The sequence below is a fragment of the Sceloporus occidentalis genome, unplaced genomic scaffold (assembly GCF_023333645.1).
Source record: "Sceloporus occidentalis isolate IW3139 unplaced genomic scaffold, rSceOcc1.0.p SCAF_4, whole genome shotgun sequence".
NCBI lineage: Eukaryota > Metazoa > Chordata > Lepidosauria > Squamata > Phrynosomatidae > Sceloporus > Sceloporus occidentalis.
Window position 1 is genome coordinate 143,028,004 of NW_028316984.1, and position 23,333 is coordinate 143,051,336.

The following is a 23,333-nucleotide window of genomic DNA, read 5'->3' on the forward strand; positions in this document are numbered from 1 at the left end:
GTACCCTTGCTAGTGAATTCTAATAACTTAGTTCACCAAACCATATACTGTATATACTCATGAATAAGTCTAGAAATTTTAGTCCAAAAATTGACCTAAGAAATTTGAGTCGACTTATATGAGTTAAAGTACAGTACTTACACTGATCTGTGGATAAGTTGACTCAAATTTCTTATATATGGGGAACCTTCCCCTGGTAAAAGGAAAGAGTGTAATCTATCCTGGAAGTATGGACCCCCTTCTACTTTCTCATCCATTCAGCATTTAGTGTGAGCACAAACAGTTATTCCTTCTGGAATTTTGTAAGTTCTTTAGTATTGTGTTCCTTTGCTTCATAGATCCTTTGTTACATGCCTCTAAATTTTACCTTTGACTTATCCACGGGTCATATCAAAATAGATAATTTTGGCCTCAAAACCTGCCCTCAACTTATACATGAGGTCAATTTATAGTCAAGTATATATGGTATTTAACTTCAGTGTTAATTAGGAAAAAATAGTGAGTTAGGGTAAATCTGTAGAAAAATCTAGAAAATTAATAACAAGGTGATTAGTGAGTTAATTCCAGTTTCCAGTTTTGCAATAGGTTCTGTTGTTTTTGGTGGATCATCAGTATAATCTGACACGTGTGCTTTCCAAATTAGTCATTAAACACATCGGGAATGTCATTTTTTGAGAATGCCTTACTCTTATCTCCTGTAGTGTTTTCTTTGCATGTTCAAAATTGTTGCTTTGTGAGAAGAATAGTTTAATTGAAAGCATATCTGTCTTTGTTTTAGTTAATAGAACTGTTGAAAACTTGAGTTATCTTTAATTTTTCAAATCTGTTCTGTAAACTATAGTAAATTGTTTTTATGTTCTTGTAAAAGAGTAGATATTTTAAATGTCACTTTTAATTTTCTTGATTAGATTACTAAAAAGTGTTAATGTGAGTTTATTTTATTTATTAATGCTATTGATTTCCATCTTTGGCAGAATGGGCGCAGATGCTCCACTGAAAATACTTCCTTATCTTTTCAGGGTCGGAACTTGGCAGATCTCCGTCGAAGTCAAAGTAGAGGGACATTCACAATTAGCACTACCTTGCGACTTGGCAAGCAAATTCTAGAATCTATTGAGAGCATTCATTCAGTGGGGTTTTTACACAGAGATATCAAACCAGTGAGTTTCTCAATGATTTTTTTTTCAAAACAAAGGATAAATTTATATTGCAACTGCTGTCATTGCATTGTACTACAGGTATACTTCCATTAATGAAGTACATTGGGCCCTTGCTTTATGCAGGGGATCTGTTCCTGACCCCCCTCCTCTGCGTAAAGCAAAAAACGCATATGCTTGAGCCCCATTATATCCAATGGGGCTCATGCTCACTGCGCGGATGCGCGCACCATTCACAAGCCCCATTGGATATAATGGGGCTCGGGCTTGTTGCGCAGCCGTACACGCACACCGGGCATCCACCTGTTTCCTGGGCGGCTTCAGCATATGCTGAAAGCCACCTATAAGGAGCTTGCATATGGTGCGGGCTCACTGTATATGTCTTTCTGGGCATTACTTATCAGAAAATTTCATACTGGAGGCAGAAATAACAAGGCAAAAGTGTACAGACAGCCCTCCCCATAGGCGGGGTTGCCTTCTGTGGCTTTGAGCTTATGCGGAAGGCAAGCTTCGGCAGAAGTAATGGGGTGTGTACCCGCGCCATCGTGAACACGCGCCCCATTATATTTTATGGGGCTTGATCATATGCTCTTTTCCCCATACGTGCAGGGGGGGGGTCCGGAACAGATCCCCCGCATATGGGGACTGCAGACTGTAGATAGGTTTTTATATCACTGCCAAAAACAAAACAATGTCAAAAAAACCCCAACACAATAGTTTAACATGTTTGAGCACACTTTTTATTCAGAAATAAAAATGTATAAGGATGCTCATAGAGGTGGTCTACTAGGACTCCAGATTATATATGTGCATGTCTTCTCTCTATCTCTCTATCTTTCTTTCTATCTATCTCTCTCTTTTGCCTAAGTGTGTGTGTAGTACCTTATTTTCTCCCTGTTGAAATTCATTGTGTTAGTTTTGGCCTAGCTTTCTAATCTTTTAAGGATATTTTGAATTTTGATCCTGTTCTCTAGGGTATTAGCTACTGCTCCCAATTTGGTGTCATCTGCATGCCCTCTGTTCCATCATCCAAGTCATTGGTAAATATGTTGAATAGCACTGGGCCTAGGACAGAACCCTGTGGTTCCCCGCTAGTTGCTTCTTTCCAGGGTGAAGAGGAGCTGTTGGTGAGCACCCTTTGGGTTCAGTTGATGAACCAATTGCAAATCCAGCTAACAGCAGCATTGTATAGGCTGCCTTTTATTAACTTGTTTGCAAGAATATTATAGGGGATCTTGTTGAAGGCCTTACAGGAATCAAGATATCCTACAGTCACAGCACTCCTTTCATCTACCAAGTTGGTAATTTTATTTAAAAAAAAAAAAAAGAGATTAGTCTGGTATTACTTGTTTTTGAGAAACCCATATTGACTTGTAGTGATTATGGCATTCCTTTCTAAATGCTTACAGGGCATCTGTTTAATTATCTGCTCTAGAATCTTTCCTGTTATTGATGTCAGGTTGACTGTGTGTTAATTGGATCCTCTTTTTTTCTCTTTTTGAAAATGGGATGTTTGCCCTCCTCCAGTGTGCTGGGACTTCTGGTCTCCAGTGTCCACTTCATTTTCTAAAATTGGAGGTTCATCTTTAGATGGTTCTTTCTTGAATTAATCTGTTATCCTTTGATCTCTTTTATATAGATCTTCGGTGTATTGTTTTCATCATTTTTATTTTATTTTATTTTATTTTATTTTGGTACTTGCTCATGTAATGTATTCCCATGCTGGTAATAGAGCATCCCCACTTTGGTTTAAATTTCTCTTTGATTTCTTGGCTTTTGTGAAGCAGTCTTTTGTTCTATTAGTAGATAAAATTCTCTCTGCATATCTGACCCTATTTCTGTCTCCTTTACTTTTGCTTTTCATCTGTCCTGAACTACTTGAAGAGTTTTATTTGTCATCCATTAAGATTTCTCTTCCTTATTGGCTGCAGGTAGTGTCTTTTTACATACCTCCCTAACAGTGTCCCTGGCTTCAGTCCAGAGTTCTCCTGTCTCTCACATAATTAGGCTCAATGGTGCAATTTTCTTTAAAAACATTACCTTTAAATTCTACAGGGATGTTCTTCAGGTTGTGTCATGATGGTTGGTTTAGTGTTCTTTAGCTTTACTTTAATTTTTGACATTAGCAGTTCATGGTCTGTGTCACAATCTGTTCTTGGTTTTTGTTTTTGCAGAGAGAATGGAGCTTTTCCACCTTCTGCTTCCATTTATTTAGTCCATTTGATTCCAATATTGGCCATCAGGTGATTTTCATGTATACAGTCGCCTCTTGGTTTGCTTAAAGAATGTGTTTGTGATGAACAAATTATTTACCTCACAAAATACAGTCACTCTCCTGCTTCATTTCTTGATCATAGGCCAAATTTTCTTATAATCTTTTATTTTTCTCTGTTTTCTAATTTTGCATTTAAATTTTCTGGGAATAACAAAACACCCTGTTTTGGTGTGTGATCAGTTTCCTCCTGGATTCCAGTATAGAATTTTTCAATTTCTTCTTCTTCTTCTGTAATTGGAGCACAAACTTGAATTATTGTTATATGGATGGGTTTTTCCTTAAGTCATGTTGATATAATTTGGTTAAACTTTGCATTATATCCTTTGACTGATTTTGCTATTTATTTCTTCTTATTAATGCCACTCCATTTCTTCTTAGATTTTCAATTCCTGAGTAAAACCCTGTGGAATTCTCTTTGTCAGAATGTCCCATTCCTGTCTGCTCTAGCTCAGTGTTTATATGTTCCATTTCTTGTTTTAGTATGTCTAGCTTCCCCTGTTTCATGTGTCTCACATTACATGTTTCTGTAATATATGTTGAGTAGCTGCAGTCTTTCCTTTCATCTCTAAGTATGTCAAAAACTGAATGTCCTTTCAGCATGAGCCCATTTGGGTCATTAGCCATAGAGCTACTCGGAGTTGTCCTCTGCTCTACCCAGTAGCTTGCTGAGTGCCTTTGAACCTGGGGGTCTCATCTCCTAGCACAGTCTCTTATTTCATTTTGGATTGTCTCAACAAAGGATTTTCATGGTAAAAGACATTCAAAAGGGGTTTACTGTTACTTCTTTTGTGCAGAGCAAACAGACGTTAGCTATGGTGCCACTGCCATTGTCTTTGCAAGATCCTCCACCACTGTCATCCCCCCTCCCAATACTGCTGCTGCCCAGTAGTTGTTGACACATTTAGTCTGGCTTCTCAGCAAAATCATGTGTGACATGGGAGACCCTACCAGCAGCAGTGCTACCAGCAGAATAGCCTCTTGCTTCACAGGAGCATGCATGGAAAGGTTGTGCCATGGTGAGCCATAAATGTCTACACTGTCCCTTTTCTTTTCACATACAGCATTTCTCACTGTAGCACTCTGAGTGACAGAGTAACATGTGTGCCTTTTCTTCTTAACGTGGCTTTGGCATGCAGTAGAATCCTATTTTCTTCCAGCTTGTGCAGGTGCATGTGCAGTAGGCAAAGCATCTGGGGCACCAAAAGCCTTGTTTACTATGGCATGTCATTGCAATAAGATCATTCTCTTTCTGAAGAAACTGGGGCTGTTGCTGACATGATTATTAATGCCTGCTGATGCTTAATCAGGATAAGGAGGAGCTCCTCCTTGCTCTGGTTTTCAAGCACACTTTCTTTTACCTGCTTGCAAGAATTGTTCTGCAGAATTCTTCTTGATGCTGTTGCTATGAAGCTAAAACAAGACAGCAGATGAGGAGGAAAAGGAGTACACAGAACACATGGAGTGGATAGGCAGGTGCAGGAGACTTCAAGCCTGTCATAATGGGAAGGAGTGCAGTTCTAGCCATGTGTGCCAAATAATCATTATAAAAAGGAGCTTCACTAGTAGAGAATGCCTGTATTAAAGATGGAAAATTGGTTTTTGGATCAAACATTGATCAGAACGAAGACTGCCATCAAAAAAATCATAAGATTAGGAATGAGAAGGGCAGCTATGAAAGACCTAGACAAAATCCTAAAGAGCAAAGAGCTGGACACAAGAGAATAATCCAAGCCATTGTATTCCCCATTACTGAGATTCACTGTGAAGAAAGCAAATAGGAAGAAAATTCATTCATTTGAGATACGGTGCTGTAAAAGAGGCTGACCAACAAGATAAACAATTAGGTCCCAGAACAAATCAAGCCTGAACTCTCCCTGGAAGCCAAGATTACTAAATTAAGGCTGTCGTACTTTGGCCACATCATGAGAAGGCATGACTCATTAGAAAAAACAATGATGCTGGGGAAGGTAGAGGGCAGTAGAAAGAAAAGAAGACTGCATGCCAGTTGCATAAATTCAGTTAGGGAGACCACGGCCCTGAGCCTACAGGACCTGAGCAGAGAGGTAGAGGTAGAGAATAGGGTAGGGGGTCAGCATGAGTCGATGTCGACTCAAAGGCAGCTGACAACAACAAAATCAGTATTACATGGTGATCTTGCTGTGAGAATGAGTGGGAGAATAGACTCAAAACTATTGTAACAGTGCATGATTTTAAAAGTTAATGCATACTTGTTACATTCAGGTTTCTGGTTTCAGTTAATATTGGACTGTAATTAATTTATTTTAATTATTTTCTTTGGGATTTACAGTTAATTTCTTAGTTTAGGAAATCCAAAAGTGATAATTGTATCCACTGATCATATATTAAACTTTCTCTGCTTCCCTGTCAAGAAGTTATATATATGTAGTCAGTCAAATTTTATTGCTTTTGGCCAATGGCCTTTGCATAAAACAATATCACAAAAATAACAAAATACATACATATCATATTTGCAACATCAGTGTTATACAGCAAGTTATGATTTATAAAACTAAACATTTAGAAAAAAATAAGATAACTATATCTAGCTAGTATAACATTATTAAATATAATCATCACCTTTACAACTTACGGCTCTTTCTGCTATGTATTTCTTCCTAATTTTTTTGGTTGCTAGACAATTTTTATCTCATCACCTTCTGCTTAAGTTTCAGAGTCCTAACTACACGTGTTGTGAAAATAATAATGTGAATGGAGGAAGAGTATACAAAGCCCAGTTTATTATTATATATTGATGTTATTTAGAGCTATCCAGGCTGCAACTGCACTGCAGAAATAATCCAATTTGGTACCACTTTAACTGCCATGGGTCATTGCTATAGAATTCTGGGAACTGTAGTTTGTTGTGGCATCAGAGCTCCCTGACAGAGAAGACTAAATGTCTCACAAAACTACACTTCCCATAATTCCATAGCATGGAGCCAGGGCAGTGTCAAAGTGGTGTCAAATTGGATTATTTCAGCAGCGCAGATGCAGCCCGTGAGTACAGTCACTAAGGAATATGCCTCATTGAACATAGCAGGACTTCTTTGGAGTAAACATCAATATGATTGTAGTGATAGACTTGGTGAATCTCTTTCTCTGTTTTTTGCAATATGCTTTATTTTACAATTTTACAAATAGAGCATACTTACTTGGTTAGTACTGAAGCTAGATTAAAACTGAATAAATCACATGAAAATAATTAGTGTTGTTTGATAGGGGATAACTTTTTGAATTGTTCCACTGCATCATAGTAGCATTTTATATTTGTCCTGTGATTTCAAGACTAAATTTTGTTTTAATTTTTAATATGTTTATATCCTGTCTTCCAAGGAAACTCCCTACAAGGCAGCTTACACAAATATTAAAGCAATAAAAAATCACACAACAGAAACACACTCAAATGAATAACATAAAACAGCTGAGCCAAAGAGGCTTCTTGAAAACCATGCAGCCCATATACACTAACGCTAATTATAAAAGCAATTTCAAAGTGTGTTTCTGTGTGTAGTGCTGGGCTGTGGGGGGTTTGCTAGATTTCCCAAGGGAAAGAGTTCTGTAATCTGGGTACAAGTGCCAAACATATTTTTCTGTGTCCTTGCCAACCAAGTCTTGATTTAGTGTGAGACTAGAGAGTAAGGCTACAGTAAAGCTCTTAAAATCCAGGTCATTCAGTCCGAACTGTGACAATTCTTCAGATGATGGTGGTGGTTTATTCATTTGTATTCAGCCTTTTCCCACCAAATGGGAAAAATGCTTTAGGAGTTCCCAGTCTTTTCATTTATGTGGATACTGATATCATTATCAAAAATATTTGCAGATTATCACATTAAAAAGTGTGGAAAACACTAAAAAGATACGGTATAGGTTTCCTGAATCTTTCAGTAAACATTATATTTGATATTTAATATCCAGTATCATTTAAAAAACAAAGTAGAGAAGCTTCACATGCTGACAATTTCTCTGCTCTCTCTTGAATTGGTGCATCCATTCCATCTTGCAGATTGGAGTTTCATTGTTCGTTCAGTGCAGTCATTTACAGGCCACTTGTCACATTTTGGATCACAAGTGGAAAACCACTGCTTTAGATAGGCCAATGGTTCTAGATCATTTTGTCTTTAAAGATCAAAGCAGCATGTTAAATAGATACTGGAAACAAGTTGATAACAAGTGTTGAATAGATACTTCCGTATATACTTAACTATAAGTAAAAAAAATTATGGCCAGAAATTGACCCTAAAATCCAGGGTCGACTTACATACAGGTCAATACAGTCATCATGGGTCCAGATCGACTGGAGGGCAGTTAACAATAGCAACAACAACCAGCAATGCTGCTTAGAAAGGTCCTTTAAAATGCAGCCCCGACACCCCACTTTCTGTGCTTTGGTAGTGATTTCTGAAAGAGCTGCCAAGGCAGGAGTGTGTGTGTGTGTGTGGCGATTCCCTTCTCAACCCAATGTTAATGTTAAAATCTTCCCATCCTCCTCCTCCAGATCTCTCTCCCCAGCAAACACCCTGTTTCCCTCCACTTTCTTCACTTCCCAATCCAATGTTAAAACTTTTTGTTCTTATCCTCCTCCTTGGGTTTCCCCAGAACCACCAAACAACCCATTTCCCTCCACTTCCTAATCTGATGTTAAAACCTTCTCTCCCCATCCTCCTCCTTCTCTTCCTCCAGATCTCTCTGACCATCAAACAACCCCATTTCTCTCCACCTCCTTCCCTCTCAATCTGACGTTAAAAACCTCTCCTCTCCTACATTTCACTTGAGATTTATCTATAGGTCATATCAAAATCCACGATTTTTGCCCTAAAACCTTCCCTCGACTTATACATGAGATTGAGTTGTACACAAGCATATGCAGTATATGATGTGATTGGTTTTCTCCTGCCAAATCTTACCAATCTTGTTGTGAACCAAGTGAAGGTTCAGAATTCTCCGAAAAAGAAGTATCTTTAAATGGATACCCCCACAAAGAAAATAATGCAACAAATCAATCTGCCTATGTAATTGAAACTTGAGTATTCAGATAGAGTTACAACTGGCAAATCTGCTGAAGCTCATAGAAGGGGAATCCTGCGCAACACTGTCACCTCAGATTTGATTCTAGCATTATTGCTAGGTCCAAGAAGATAGCAAAGAACCTAAGCAATAGTTTTCTGTGTGTGATATGTATATATGTATGCCTAATACATTCTTTTTTAAAACAAAAATAGTATGTGTGTGTTATAACATGGGTTATATTACAAGAAGGATAATAGCCTAATCCTCAACCATATGTTTTTAGAAATAAATTATGCCAAATCCAATACTACACTAGAACTTAAAGCATTTGTTCTGGTTTGCAGTCCTAACTCTATTACATCCATAATATTTTTAATTAGTGGCAGTATCAGCCATTATTGGGGTTAGCGATTCAAGCAAGAGTGAGACACCTCATCCTGCATTGCATCCCACAGTTTTAACCACATGCTACTGTTCAGTAAAATAATAAAAAATATTGTCAGAAATGAAGGATATATTGATGTTAAACTGCTCCTCTTGCCTTTATTCATGGGCGGGGTGAGGAATTCATAACAAGTTAGTGAGATTTACTGATTAAATGAGAAGGCTTGTTCCTTAATGCTACTTGAAGCTAATATTGATGTAAACAAAGAATGATTTGGCACATATTCTGGAAATTTGGTGTTCTTCTGTCTTAAGGCAGGCAAATCTAGAAGGGAAATCATAATCTGTTTTTAGTTATGTCTCTTTTGATAAGAAACTAACATGTACATTATAAGAGATAAACCTGTATTTTTTAATTTTTTTCCCTAGTCTAACTTTGCTATGGGGCGTTTTCCTAGCACCTGGAGAAAATGTTACATGCTGGATTTTGGACTGGCACGTCAGTTTACAAATTCATGTGGGGATGTCAGACCAGTAAGTAATTATAGTGATATTGTTTTATATGTATATATTTCTTTAAAAAAATACGTTGAATATTAAAATAACTGCTAGATAGAACAGTTGTATCTATATGTGATGCATTACTTAGAAATTGAGACATTTATGTGATCCTAGTGGTTTTTGAAAGAAATAAAGGTTGGATGCAGTTGTGTTCTATTTTTGTCCTGAGCTATTGACATATTGTGTGACCTTGAGCAATATTGAATACTTCTGTGCATCATCTGGCTTATCCAGCTGAGAAACAGCAAAAAACTAGGCTTCTGATAAGCAGTGACAGAATCAAAGTGTATGTAGAATTTTTAAAAATGTATGACTACTCAGATGTGTGCTTTTAAAAATGAAAAATGTACAGAAATGAGAAAATCCTTGGTTAAATCAAACAATGTGGGTGCAATACATTCATCTGGGAATACATTTTAAAGAAAAAGCTTTATAGGAAAATATGATAGTGTATGTGATCAGTTTGGGGTTAAAATTATGTGGAAATCTGTATATTGCACAACTAAGGTAAAGGCTGTTGTGGTTAGAAATATCCAGAATTCATTTAGATGGCGTTTTCTCTTGGAGTCTTATTAGACTAAGACTAATCATTATAGCCAACTCATTCAAAACGTAAATTACTCGTAAGAACAGTCTTCTGCTCAAGCATTGGCTTAAAAATTGCTACCTGTGTCACTACTGACTATTCTGTTTCTTCAGTCAACCATCCCAGTCCATGAACACATGCAACAATATCTGGCTGGCATTTCTAATGCTGTAGTACATAGGTTCTCACTTTAGGAGACAGATAATCAACCATCTTGTCTCTGAAGACAACAATTTTATCTTGCAGATCACTACCCTTTTTACACTACCGCTGAATCAGTGTCAACCTATCATATATACTTATACATACAGGGGCAGGCAATAGGCAACAGTTTGGGTTTAGGAGGCTGCATTGCTTCTCGCAGTACTGTAAGCTTTCCATTTGATACTGCTGGTGGTGCTGTCTAGGAAACTGGATGCAATGACTAAGAAACCCTGTTCTGCTTCAGCTCTGTTATTACAAATTGCTTATTATTCTGTCAACGCCCTGGTTGATATCTGGGATAAAGACCTAACCAGGGCTATAGACAGCATCACTCCTGAGTGTCCTCTCCAGCTCGCTTCAAATAAAAAGCCATGGTACACTCAAGATCTTCGGAAAATGAAGCGAGCCATGCGATGACTAGAGCGCCGCTGGCGGAAACACCAGCGCTTATCTGACAAGATGCTCCTAGGAAACCTTTTAGTTTCCTTTGGAGTAGCACTCAATGCAGCAAAGAACTTGTCCTGTGCTACCTGTATTGTATCTGCAGAGTCTCGTCCAGCAGAGCTGTTCAGGGTGGTTAGAGAGCTAACCTAACTGCCTCCCACCCCGAATGTATTACTAGAACCAACAATGGCCTGCTGTGACGCATTCAATGACTTCTTTGCCGATAAGATCTCTCAGATAAGGGTCGATCTGGATGCTGGCATTACAACAGAGACTATGAGACTATGAGAGAGGTATCCAGTGACTCCGTGAACTGTGTTAGACTGCATTGTTTTGAGCTTGTGAGTATCGATGAAGTGGACAAGTTCCTTGGATGTGTTAGGAAGATAACTTGCCCTCTCTCGATCCCTGCCCATTGTGGCTGACCATTCAGGGAGGGGATGCTGTAATATCATTGCTTCAAACTATAATAAATGCATCCCTTAGAGAGGGAAAATTTCCATCAGCACTTAAACATGCAGTGGTTTAGCCACTCTTAAAGAAACCCTCTCTAGACCCCCTGATAAGGAATAACTATAGGCCAGTCTCTTTATTACCATTTTTGGACAAGGTGATCGAGAGGGCAGTCGCCTTCCAACTCTAGGCTGTCTTGGATGAAGCCAATTATCTGGACCCATTTCAAACTGGCTTTAGGGTGGGATACGGAGTTGAGACTGCCATGGTCGCCCTAGTCGATGACCTCCATCTGGGCATCGACAGGGGAAGTGTGACCCTGTTGGTGCTCTTAGACATCTCAGCGGCATTCAATACCATTGGCCATGGTATCCTTTTGGAACGCCTGAGGGAGTTAGGTATTGGGGCACTGCGCTCCAGTGGTTCCGTTCCTACCTCTCGGGCAGATTCCAGATGGTGATGCTGGGACACAGTTGTTCTCGTAAAAGACAACTGACATCTGGAGTCCTTTGGCGCCATTCTGTCCCCCATACTTTTTAACATTTACATGAAGCCGCTGGGAGACATCATCCGTAGACATGGGGCCCGGTGTTATCAATATGCCAATGACACCCAAATTTACTTCTCTATGTCTCTGACTGCTGCAGTGACTAAGGATGGCATCTCTCCTCTGAATGCCTGCCTTGAGTCAGTAATGGGCTGGATGAGGGAAAACAAACTCAAGCTGAATCCAGAGAAAACAGAGATGCTTGTGATAGGTGCCACTGGTCTGGGGAAGGAGATTTCCCAACCCATCCTTGACAGGGGTCACACTTCCCCTGAAGAATGAAGTTCGCAGTTTGGGAGTACTCCTGGACTCGTCTCTACAGTTGACATCTCAGGTGGAGGCGATAGCCAGGAGTGCATGTCAACTTTGACTGATACGCCAACTGCATCCCGACCTGGCTCAGGGGGACCTTGAAACAGTAGTATATGCACTGGTAACCTCTCGTTTAGATTTCTGTAATGCGCTCTAGATGGGCCTACCTTTGTACCAAGTTCGGAAGCTCCAATTGATTCAGAATGCTGCAGCCAGACTGATCACCAGGACACCGAGATCAGATCATATTACCCCGGTGTTGAAATCTCTACATTGGCTGCCGATTAGTTTCCGGGTGCAATACAAAGTGTCGGTTATTACCTGTAAAGCCCTGCATGGCCTGGTCCCAAGTTACTTAAGGGAACGCCTCTCCCTACATAATCCGCCCCACACTCTCAGGCTATCTGGCACAAAAATATTAGAACACCCCAAAACCAGGTTGAAAACCACCTCTTGTAAAACATTTTCTGTGATGGCCCCTAGACTTTGGAACAACCTACTGGAAGATATCCGTCTTATAGCTTCTTTGAAAGCCTTCAAGAGGGCATTGAAGATGGATCTCTTCCGGCAGGCCTATCCAATGGATCTCCTCTAATCTGATTTTGAACATCTGAATATGATGTCTTGATTCTTACGACTGTGAGCAATACTGTAACAACTCTTCCCCTTTTTATTTTTGATTGATGTATTTTGTATTATCTATGTATTGTATGATTTTACTGCTGTAATCCTGCTTCAATCCGAAGGAAGAAGTGAGACATATAAATAAAAGTTATTATTATTATTATTATTATTATTATTATCAGCTCTATATGAGCCTGTATCAGCAATCTTAATGGGAAAAGGTAGCTGTATTTAGAGCCATATAGCAGAAGATGATAGATGCTGCACTGAGCTTTATATTCTACCGTGAGTACGTGTGCCTAGTTTTCAAGCAGGGAAAGCTTCAAAGGGCTGTGTTTGTATGTAGATCAGTGGTGATAATTATGCACCCATCAGTTGTTGAAGTGAAACTCTCATTAGCTCTAGTTAGCATAGCCAGTGATGAATGCTGGCAGTTGGAGTCCAACAGCATGGGGGACCTTTACTTTTCCCACCTGAAAAGAGACTGTTTGGAACTATATAGAAAGATATTTCTTTACTAGGGAGAGTTCTCTATTTGTCCCCAATATGAATGTCTACCATGTCTTACATTGGCTTTAGATTTATTTGCACTTATTAATCTGCCCTATATTTCATTGTTGTTGATGACCTTCAAGTCATTTCTGACTTATGGTAACTCTAAGGCAGGGGTAGACAATCTTTTTGAGCCGGGGGCCGGGTTGCTGTCCCTCAGACAACTGGGGGGCCGAAGCCAAAAAATAAATAATTAAAAAAATTTAAAAATTAAATATATAAATAAACCAGGACAAATGTAGGACAAAATTTTCAAATGGAAGACACTTTTTTTAAAAAATGGAGGACACGCGAAAAAATTTGCTGATTTTTAAAAAAATGTTAATATAAATGCATGTTTCTGAGGCTTCTATAGACAATTGCCCCCCAAAGGCCCCGGCGGCAATCAGCGGCAGGACTGGGCTGGGGCCGGTCCCAAGGCCTCGCCGGGCCGCATTCGGCCCGCGGGCCGCAGGTTGCCTACCCCTGCTCTAAGGCAACCTTATCCCAGGGTTTTCTTGGCAGAACATGTGCAGAGGGGGTTTGCCATTGTCTTCCTCTGAGGCTGTCCAAGGTTACCCAGTAGGATTTCATGGCAAACCTAGGATTTGAACATGCATTGGCTCTCTCATATTTCATATTGCTGTGGATAAATACACGTGAAATTCTCTTCTCCTCTTTTCAGTCCTCAACAGGAAGTTGTGTATTAAAAATGAGAAAGCCATAATAATAAATAATTTCTCTTAAACTATCTTTCTTCTCTTGATAGATGATCTTAGTCTCACCCAAATACATCTTACAATGCTTTATAAGATTATTACTTCCCACATTGTGCATTACCTCTCTGTTATTTAAGACGCCATTTGTTATGTCTTTAGATTTACTAAAATCTCTCATTGAAATTTTACTGATCTCAAGATACTAAAGCTAGATGCGTAAAATATTGTGATATGGCTGCTGAGAAAAAAAATTTAAAAGGTGTTACAGGATTATTACGGTGTTAGAACAAAATAGAAATAAAGAATTGATCTTGAACAACTGAAAGTATGATAAATGCATGCTTGCCTGTTTCCCTGTCCACTTAAATTCTGTTTATTAGATCAGTGATGCCCAAACTTTAGTCCTCCAGGTAGTTTGCACTTCAACTCCCAGAAACCCCAGCTAGGCTGGCCAACAGTCAGGAATTCTGGGAGCTGACGTTCAAAACATCTGGAGGTCAAAGTTTGGGAACCACTGTATTAGACAGACAGACATGCAGACTCCAAAGTAAAGGGCCAGCATTATTCTTTATACTTCTTCTTTTATATATTGCTGAAACTAATATTGGAATACTCTGTAATATTTTAATCTCCTTCCCCTGTGCTGACAGCCCCGGGCAGTTGCTGGATTTAGAGGGACAGTGCGGTATGCATCAGTCAACGCTCACAGGAACAGAGTGAGTATTAGTAATTTGTTGCAAATGCAGTTTAGTAACTGAATTACCAATTAATTTGTTTATCATTTTGCATGTCACTTAAGATAAACATATTCTAAAATACCATGGCATTATAGTTCTAGCTGGTAAATATATTGTGTTACACAGCACTGTGAAACAGAAAACATGTAGCCTTTTTTCCCCCATAGGAGATGGGACGTCATGATGACCTCTGGTCTCTCTTTTACATGTTGGTAGAGTTTGTGGTGGGACAACTGCCATGGAGGAAAATTAAAGACAAGGTTTGTTGAAAAATCTACTAATCAAGACAAACTCAAGGACACATTAGTAATAATGCTACATGTGTCAGTTGGAACCATCCTAAGAATTTAATAATAGACTTCAACAGAATGGTTTTCATTGGGATTCATTGGGACTACTTTAATTCTTTCCCTTCCATGCTGATTGTGACGTGTGTAATCCCCTGCTCCACTGTTGTTAGTTGTAGGAGAAAAATTCCCATTGTTCCAATGGAAACTTCTTCCTCTCGATGATAACATTGGTCAGGATTGTGGATTTGGAGGGAGAGGAATAAACCAGAACTGAGCCACCCTAGAAGGTCTGAGAGCGACACTTGGCCAGACTTCCAGCTGCTGCCCTCACCTTTCAGCTACTTCTGAGTTTCGTTTTTCACTTGTTTAGGCCTAATTTTGGTGCGTCCTGTCAGAGATTGTGCTTATCCACACCACTACTAAAAATGTGAGGACCTCCAGTCCTCCTGTCTCACAGCTATGATATTGTATGTGGGAAACTTTTAAATACCCTTGTGGTCTCTGTGCAAGACTTTATTATCTAACCCCACTACTGCACACCTTGAACAACTGCTGTCACCATAGACATTGTGTGTCTGAACTGAAGCATTCCAATAACCCTTTTTAGAGACACAAATGTTCAACAGAAAAAAAATATTTGTTAAACAGAATTTCAACAGTTAAAAATTACTTAACAAATCTAAATCCTGATTGATATTAAAACACATCTCTCATATTCTTAACTCCCATCTCTCCTTCGTAATCCTAACTAACTGGCCTGTGTCTTATTTCTGTCTGACTTTACCTACCTCTCCTAATTCATATTCCTAACTTCAGTACTCATATCACTCCTTCACTCCCTAACTCCCACCTAGTCTTTTAAACATCCCTTCAATCATTCAGTCATTCATCAGTCACCTCCAGTATTGCATGTTCTCTCCCCTCCCAACAGATCACTTATCTGACCTGTATTTCATTTAGTATATAGTGCATTACATACATAACCTTAATCCCATCTTGAGAGAAAGGTGGGATATACATTCAATAAATAAACAATATTTGTTAAGTGTAATGAAAGCCATTAGTAATATGATTAAATACAGAATTTTGTATTTCTGTTCACTGTGGTTGCTTAGCCAGAGATGTATACAGTATTTCTACTTAACAAGATTTACATGGCAGAATTTCAAATTGACTTTAGTATGGGTCTAAGGCCCGGTACAGATGGGCCCTTTGCACACGCCCCGCAACCCTAGTACATCATGGGCGCGCCACAGCTGTGCGGCACCATCCAGATGGTGCGCTCAGTGATGTTGTGCCAGCTGACACGTCATTGCACCGTCGCTGGTGCTTTGGTGCGGCGCAAGTGGAGCTCTCCTTTCTTGCTGCGCAGCAGCGCCACACAATTTGGTTGCTATGGCGCTGCTGCGGAGCAAGGAGAGGTGCCTTATACAACTATTTCAGGATTCATTTCATAGATAGCTGTCTCCAAGAATATGTATGTGTTTTATTGTGCTTTATGGTTTGGGCCAAGTTGGGACACAGAGTTGTTGATATGTACCTGAATAGAAGAATTAGGAAATTAGATCTGGGATCCTAGTATATGTCTGAGAACTTTATTTTACTGTATCCCTTCTAATACTATCATTTAATTTACATTCTAATGTCTGTAGTGATCAGTCATTTATAAGAAAGTATGATCAATATTGTATTTTCTTTCTTGTAGGAGCAAGTGGGCTCTATAAAGGAGAGATATGACCACCGTCTGATGCTAAAACATCTCCCTCAAGAATTTAATACCTTTCTAGATCATATTTCTAATCTAGATTATTTTACTAAACCTGATTATCAGGTATGATTTTTTTACTTTACATTTTCGAAATCTTTTTTCTTCCTCATTCCCTTGATTATGTTGACCATATATGCTTGCACTTTCTGGTTCTAGCTATTCTAGAATATTTTTAGGCTGATAGTGTAGCATTTACAATACATTTTCTACATATATTTCCATATTAGATTATTAATGTCTAATTTGAAATCTGTTTTAAAATTAGAGGAATAAAGTGCTCACTTTAATACTATAGCATAAAGAAATATAGCACATGATTTGTTCAGTCGTTCCTCTGTATTCGTTGATTCCTTATCCATGGAATGAAATATCCAAAAAATATATAAATTTCAAAAAGTAAATCTTGATTTTGCCATTTTATGTAAAGGACACCATTTTATTATGCCATTGTATTTTATGAGACTTGGGCATTCACAGATTTTGATTCTGGAAACAAACCCCAGCAGATAACAAGAGTCCACTGTACATCATATTTTAATAGTACTTGGCTACTTTTTGAATTTACTTAGGGTTTCCCATTCTTGATAAAGGCATATCGTGTTTTGCAACACTCGACAGGATGTTCAGCTTTCCTTTCTTTAGTTAATGCTGCTGTCATGCTAAATCTTTTGTGGTTCAACTTGCAGAAATTAGAACTTTCACCTTCCTCTGCAGCATCTCATTGATATATCTACAAATGCAGCTGCATTTTGTTTACTTTATGAATAGTGATAGTATTTAATTCTATACAATGAGAGAAAGATATTATTAATTATTGTATGTAGGCCTACTTTTAGATGACTTCAAAACACAATTTTCTGAGAACTTGTTTATAAAATTGGATATCTCTATTCTGATGGTAAACTGAATGGGGTTTATTGCCCCTTTCTTTGTTTTTATAGCTTCTCATGTCAGTCTTTGAGAACAGCATGAAGACGTTTGGAGTGGCAGAGAGTGACTTGTTTGACTGGGAAAAGAGCGGAGCTGATGGTTCTTTAACTACAACCACCACTTCAACTACTCCTCAGTTGCTCACTCGTTTGACTCCAGCAGCTATAGGGTATTTTGTAGTATTTCATTTGACGTTATCTAATACAGCATTTGAAATGAATAACCTATGTGTATATTTGCTCTTGTAAGGTTGCCAAATGTTGACCTAAATGGCTTTTTCATTCTATGGGAACTAAATGATATTTTAACTATGGGAAGGTTCATCTGTGCTCATAGTGATAAAGGACTCAGGCGTGCTCCTTTGTGGTTTGATGTTAATGAAGACATAGGTTTGCTGGGGGAATGTTTCATAACTTTTAGAACTCATTTGTCTGCTATCCTCTCAAAAGTCAACTTTTCTGCAGTGAATGGATTTAGCAGTGCTATATGTGATTTTGTCATGATTCTCATTTTAGATCTTATTGTGTCATAGAGCATTAAGAAAAGCACATTTTTCTATTTCCTTTTTGAAGAATAATACTAATTAAGTTCATTAGTAATAGTTCAATTATAGTTGGCCATGAGTTTAAATTCATAATCTCTATTGAGGCAAATATTATACATTTGGTTTCAGAGCAAACAGTTAAAAAAGAATAATGCTGTTCATATAACACCATCTATTTCCCTATAATGTTTTTGCAAAGGAAGTGTTGACCCCATTGTTCTTAAATACATTGTGTAAAGATACATGATCAAATCTTGGCTTCTTCAATCCTTTCCCCAGTGCTCTTGGTTACAATTGACAAACCTCACTGCTTAGCAATAAATGTGGATTAGAGATATCTTTTCCTCTGTTCTACTTCATTCAGTAACACATAGGATGGTAGCAAGATCACACAGTACCAGTCTTCTAATCCTGCTCTTCCATGCTGTTTTGAGGCTAAGGCAATGCATGAAAATACAGAGACAAGTACAGAAAGGGTGTGTGTGTGTGCTGACAGTCAAGGCAATATCCAAACCAAACTGAAGGCAATGACAGCTTCATTTCAGTCTAGAACTGAGGGAGTGTCTCAAGTTCAGGGTCCCTGAAGTCAGTGACTTTAGATGGAAGAAGCTGAAGTCTGAAGTTCTACTTTGAGGCAAGTTCACATTTTATATCAGGCCTGGCCAATCCATGTGGCTTATACTGCCTTTTACTTGCACATCCCTGCTCCATGAAGAAAGAATTACCAAATTCTTTGAGCACTTGCTGTTCTATGTTAGCTAATTAATGAAGATCTCATATTGTGAGGATTCTGATTCAAGGCCTGGAATCTCTGACGCACAGTTTGTAAAAGTAGCAATAGCATGTACATGTTTATACTACTTATCAATGAGCTCAGTACTCTCTAAGTCAGTGGTTCTTAACCTTTCTAATGCCGTGACTCTTTAATATAGTTCCTCATGTTGTGGTGACCCCCAACAGGTAGAGGAATGGTGTCTCGGTTCCTAAGACCATTGGAAATATGTGTTTTCCAATGGTCTTAGGCGACCCCTGTGAAAGAGTAGTTCGACCCCCAAAAGAGTCGCAACCCACAGGTTGAGAACCACTGCTCTCAGCAGTTTACAATTTACAAGCCAATTGCCCCCCACAAGCTGGGTACTAATTTTACCGACCTACGAAAGGATAGAAGGCTGAGTCAACCTTGGAGGCCCTGGAATCAAACTCGCAACCTTGTGGCTGCAGTACAGGCATTTAACAACTGTGCCACCAGGGCTCCCTATAAGTAGTATTGGTGTATGCTTGGGAAGAACATTTCCTTATCAATCCTTTGTTTCTTTGGGGAGAACAAGCAGTGGATCTCTTTGTTTTTTTCATAACTTCTTCTCCTATCCAGTCTTCCAAGGTAATGAGGGAAGTGACAGGTACCAGAGGTGGTGGTGATTTGGGGACCGCAGTTCAACCAGTTAATCAGGGAGCACTTCTTTAATTGCTTGAAAAGTTTACAATGTATTGATTTAAATAATGCGGCAACCTTTCTTCTAGCACACTGATAAACAATTACTTTTCATTTCTTTATAGAATTGCCAATGCCACACCAATACCAGGAGATCTGATGCGAGAGAATACGGATGAAGTTTTTCCAGATGAACAGCTCAGTGATGGTGAGAATGGTATCCCTATTGGAATCTCCCCAGAGAAGTTACCAGAGTCTCCTGGACATCGTGCTCAGGAAAAGGATGTATGGGAAGAAATGGATGCAAACAGGAATAGGATAAAACTTGGTGTCCAAAAAGTAAGTATGATAGTTGAGTAGAAATTAGTAATAAATTGTTTCTTGCTTCTTCAACCTAAAATTTACCTTTACTGAAAGAAAGAAGAAAAAGCAGAATCTGGCGGAGACAGAGAGAGACTCCCTTTGTCTTCAGTATCTGACATTCTTCTGACTATGATATTATCTTCAGCTGTTGATAGTTTCCCTTCTTTACTCCATAGTTTGCTTCTGAAAGCTATCTAAAATAATACCACCATATCCTATTCAGATGGTTGCACTTAGTTATACTGTTTTTAATCTCAATGTCACTGCTATGTAGTTTCATTGGATGACTTACATTTTCAGCATGTTGAAGGGATGATTTTCTCTTCTTACCATTCTACTGTGTCCATAGATCTGAATCTCTAAAATTAGTATATTAGTTCGTATGCAACGTTTTAAGATTTTTTTTTTCAACCTCAGTATATATCACTTTACATTATGCATTACAGGATCAAAGTTACCTGGACTGAGTGGCGCAGTGCCTCAGTGCTGTGAGACAGTGAGGGAACTGTCATAAAATAACTTCAAGAATCTCTGTTTTTAACTACAGGGAAAGCAAGCCAGGTTCACAAACTATTACTTAAATTTGGCCTATTTCACTAACTGTTGATAAGATTAGCCAGAGCTTCTGGTTCAGTGCTGTTGCTGTTGGTGTGATGTGTTTAAAGTCATCATGGTAGATTGGTAGATTTATCAAAGTTAATTTGGAAACCTTGAAAATTCGCCAAATACCTCTTTCAGTGAGGGAAATGATGTTTCCAGGTTGGTCAAAAAAAATTAACACGTCATCTGCGTAGAGAGTGTTCTTGTGATGTTGGCCATTAATATGGAGGCCAATTATCCTGGTTTTGGATCTGATAAGATTTGCTAGGGGTTCTATTATAAGGGCAAATAAAAGGGGTGACAGTGTCTGGTTCCCCTAGTAAGGGCAAAAGGTGTGGGCTCATATCCATTAACTAAAACTGTTGCCTCTGAACTATCATAGATATGGTGCAATGCTTCAATAAATTTGTTTTCAAAATCCACTTCTTTTAATATTTTAAAAAGGTTTGGCCATTCTGTTCAGTCGAAGGTTTTTAAGGAATCGAGTGATAGGAGAGACAGAGGTGTTTTTGATTGTTCGGCATAGTGTAGAATGTTTAATACTCTACGCACCGGTCTGCCAGTTGCCTGCCTGGTATGAAGCCCACCTGGTCAGGGTTGGTGTATTCCAAAATAAACTCATTTATCCTGGTGGGAGTGATTGAAATGAACAATTTGGCATCCTGCTTAAGGAGAGCTATGAGGCAGAAAGATTTAGAGACAGAAAGACACGAGACAACTGAGCTATGTCTTGAATATGTTTGGTTTTGGTGGCAACTTTGAGCCTTTTCTGTGTGGTTGCCTCCTGAATTAATAGGCCCCTGAGGACTACTTTCAAGATATCCCACAATAGGGCTTCCAAGGTTTCTGATTTCCTGTTCTCCAAATAAAACTGCTTAATTTCATCTTAGATCTGAGTTTAGTACTTTTGTTTATAAAAAGGCTGGGGTTAAACCTCCAGATGTGAGGTTTCCTTAAGTCTGGGTTTAACTGCCAGGTCAGCAGTGTGGCTGCATGATCAGAATAAACAATACGTTCTATCTAGACATCAATGATGTTAGAAAGGGAGGATCACAAAACAAGGAAGTAATAAATTCTAGCGTATATGTGTGAATAAAAGATGTAATCTCTAGCTGATGGTGTAATATTCTCCATGGATCTAACATCCCTTCTTTAAAAATGAGATCCGAAATCGGCGATAACTTTCTTTTACAGGAAGGATGACATAAAGGTTTGCGGATTAGTGTTGGGAGAATGAAAGGTTGCCAATGTAAGGGTAGTGTTGGCTATGGTTCCCTTTCATATCAGACAGCGACCAGATGGGTCGCATATTATCATATTGGGCTGGAATGGATATGAATCCAGGAAAAGTATTGCTACCCCCCTGACTTGTTTGAGTCACCTGTTGTGTATTGCGTTACAAAGGGAAACCTCAGGAAGATATTTCCCATCCCTTTCCTATGTGTTTTTTGTAGAAAAACAATACTTGGTTTAAGTTTTTTCAAGTAACCATTAACACAAGTGAACTTCAGGGGAGATCCTAGTCTCTTCACATTCAGAGATACAATTCTAAGTCTATCCAGAGTTCAAGGAATTCAGACTGTAAATACGTTATCCCTAGGGTAGAGCTCCAAAGAGATCTGACTTTCAAATAAGCCTGGTAGGAAGACCTCTCTCCAGACTCAGCAGTCACACATTGAGGAGTGGATATGTTAAAGGGGGGTGGGGTTTCGCTTTGAGAGGATCACATCCTAATCACTAGCACAAACATATTCTTGAACAAACAATTTTAACGGAAGAACTTTAACCAAAACCAGGAACAGACCTGCGCCTCAATTTAACCATACTCTGGCAATCTCCCCTGGAGTGGGGTGTGTTGAAAATGTCATTGATGCATAACGAGATGGGGGCTTAGATCTCAGTGAAGAGATTTAGTATGTACTAGCGAGCAAAGCGAATTGGAGAATATAAAAGCAGAGTGCAAGAGATTGAATAGATCTATGAGCACAGTAAAGTGTGGGTGAGAGAGGAGAGTGAAGTATAACAGCAGAGGTTTTGTGACAGTTGAAAATGGATACAAACAATTGTCACTAGGGAGAAGAAAATGGGGGTGTGCTGGAATAGATTTATAAAAAATGTTGAGGAAGAAGATGCCAAGATGGCGGAAACTAGAAAGTCAACAGCGTTAGAGGGTGGAGAAGAAAATAGGCAATCAGTTTAACCATGTTAAAAAAAAATGCACCAGGCGCCAAAAAAGGGGCAAACTCACAAATAGAATAAAGAGATTTTTGCCTGAATGAGCAAAGTCATATAGAGTTAGGTGGATGCAGGAGATTTCGCTTTTCCAGGTCCTTCTCTGCTCTTGTTCCATCCATGATGAGCTGTCATCCATCTCGGAGCATTAGACACATGTTTGCACGGTGTTAGAGATCGGGCCTCATCCAGGATTTCTCATTCTAGCTCCCTAGGCATTTTGATGTTGAGAGCCTCACAGATGTCAAGCATTTGGGTCTTGGTCGAAGCAGACAAGACAGTGTCTTCTTTCAATATAATCACTTTTCAGCTCTTTTGTTGCAAGACAGAATGTTGAAATATCTTGATCTGTCAACCTCTTGGTGCCTTCCATCGAGGGAGTTTATTTCATTTGTAAAATTCTATTATATTTATCTCCAATTTTATAAAAAAGATGAGATCTTACCCCTCTCTGCTGTTACACGTTTGGCAGCCGGTCACACCCTATCGAAAGTTTAGATTTTGAAGGCAGATAAAGTTAGACAGAGGAGTCTGTCAGCTGTGAGTGTTTCGATAGAAAGAAAAGCTTCTTTCTGTTATACTTTGTGCTTATTTTGATTTACCTATTGTTTA

At 38.9% G+C, this 23,333-nt stretch overlaps 1 protein-coding gene across 2 annotated transcripts in view; it reads left to right on the forward strand.

Moving 5' to 3' along the window:
- Positions 1-23,333, forward strand: part of TTBK2 (tau tubulin kinase 2) — an 84,176-nt gene that overhangs the window by 39,088 nt on the left and 21,755 nt on the right. For both annotated transcript variants that reach the window (XM_089521866.1, XM_089521867.1), the window contains exons 5-11: positions 1,020-1,160; positions 9,274-9,378; positions 14,476-14,541; positions 14,730-14,822; positions 16,558-16,683; positions 17,562-17,719; positions 19,652-19,865. In XM_089521866.1, the coding sequence (XP_089377992.1) occupies positions 1,020-1,160; positions 9,274-9,378; positions 14,476-14,541; positions 14,730-14,822; positions 16,558-16,683; positions 17,562-17,719; positions 19,652-19,865 (903 nt within the window). The remainder of the gene's footprint in view (positions 1-1,019; positions 1,161-9,273; positions 9,379-14,475; positions 14,542-14,729; positions 14,823-16,557; positions 16,684-17,561; positions 17,720-19,651; positions 19,866-23,333) is intronic.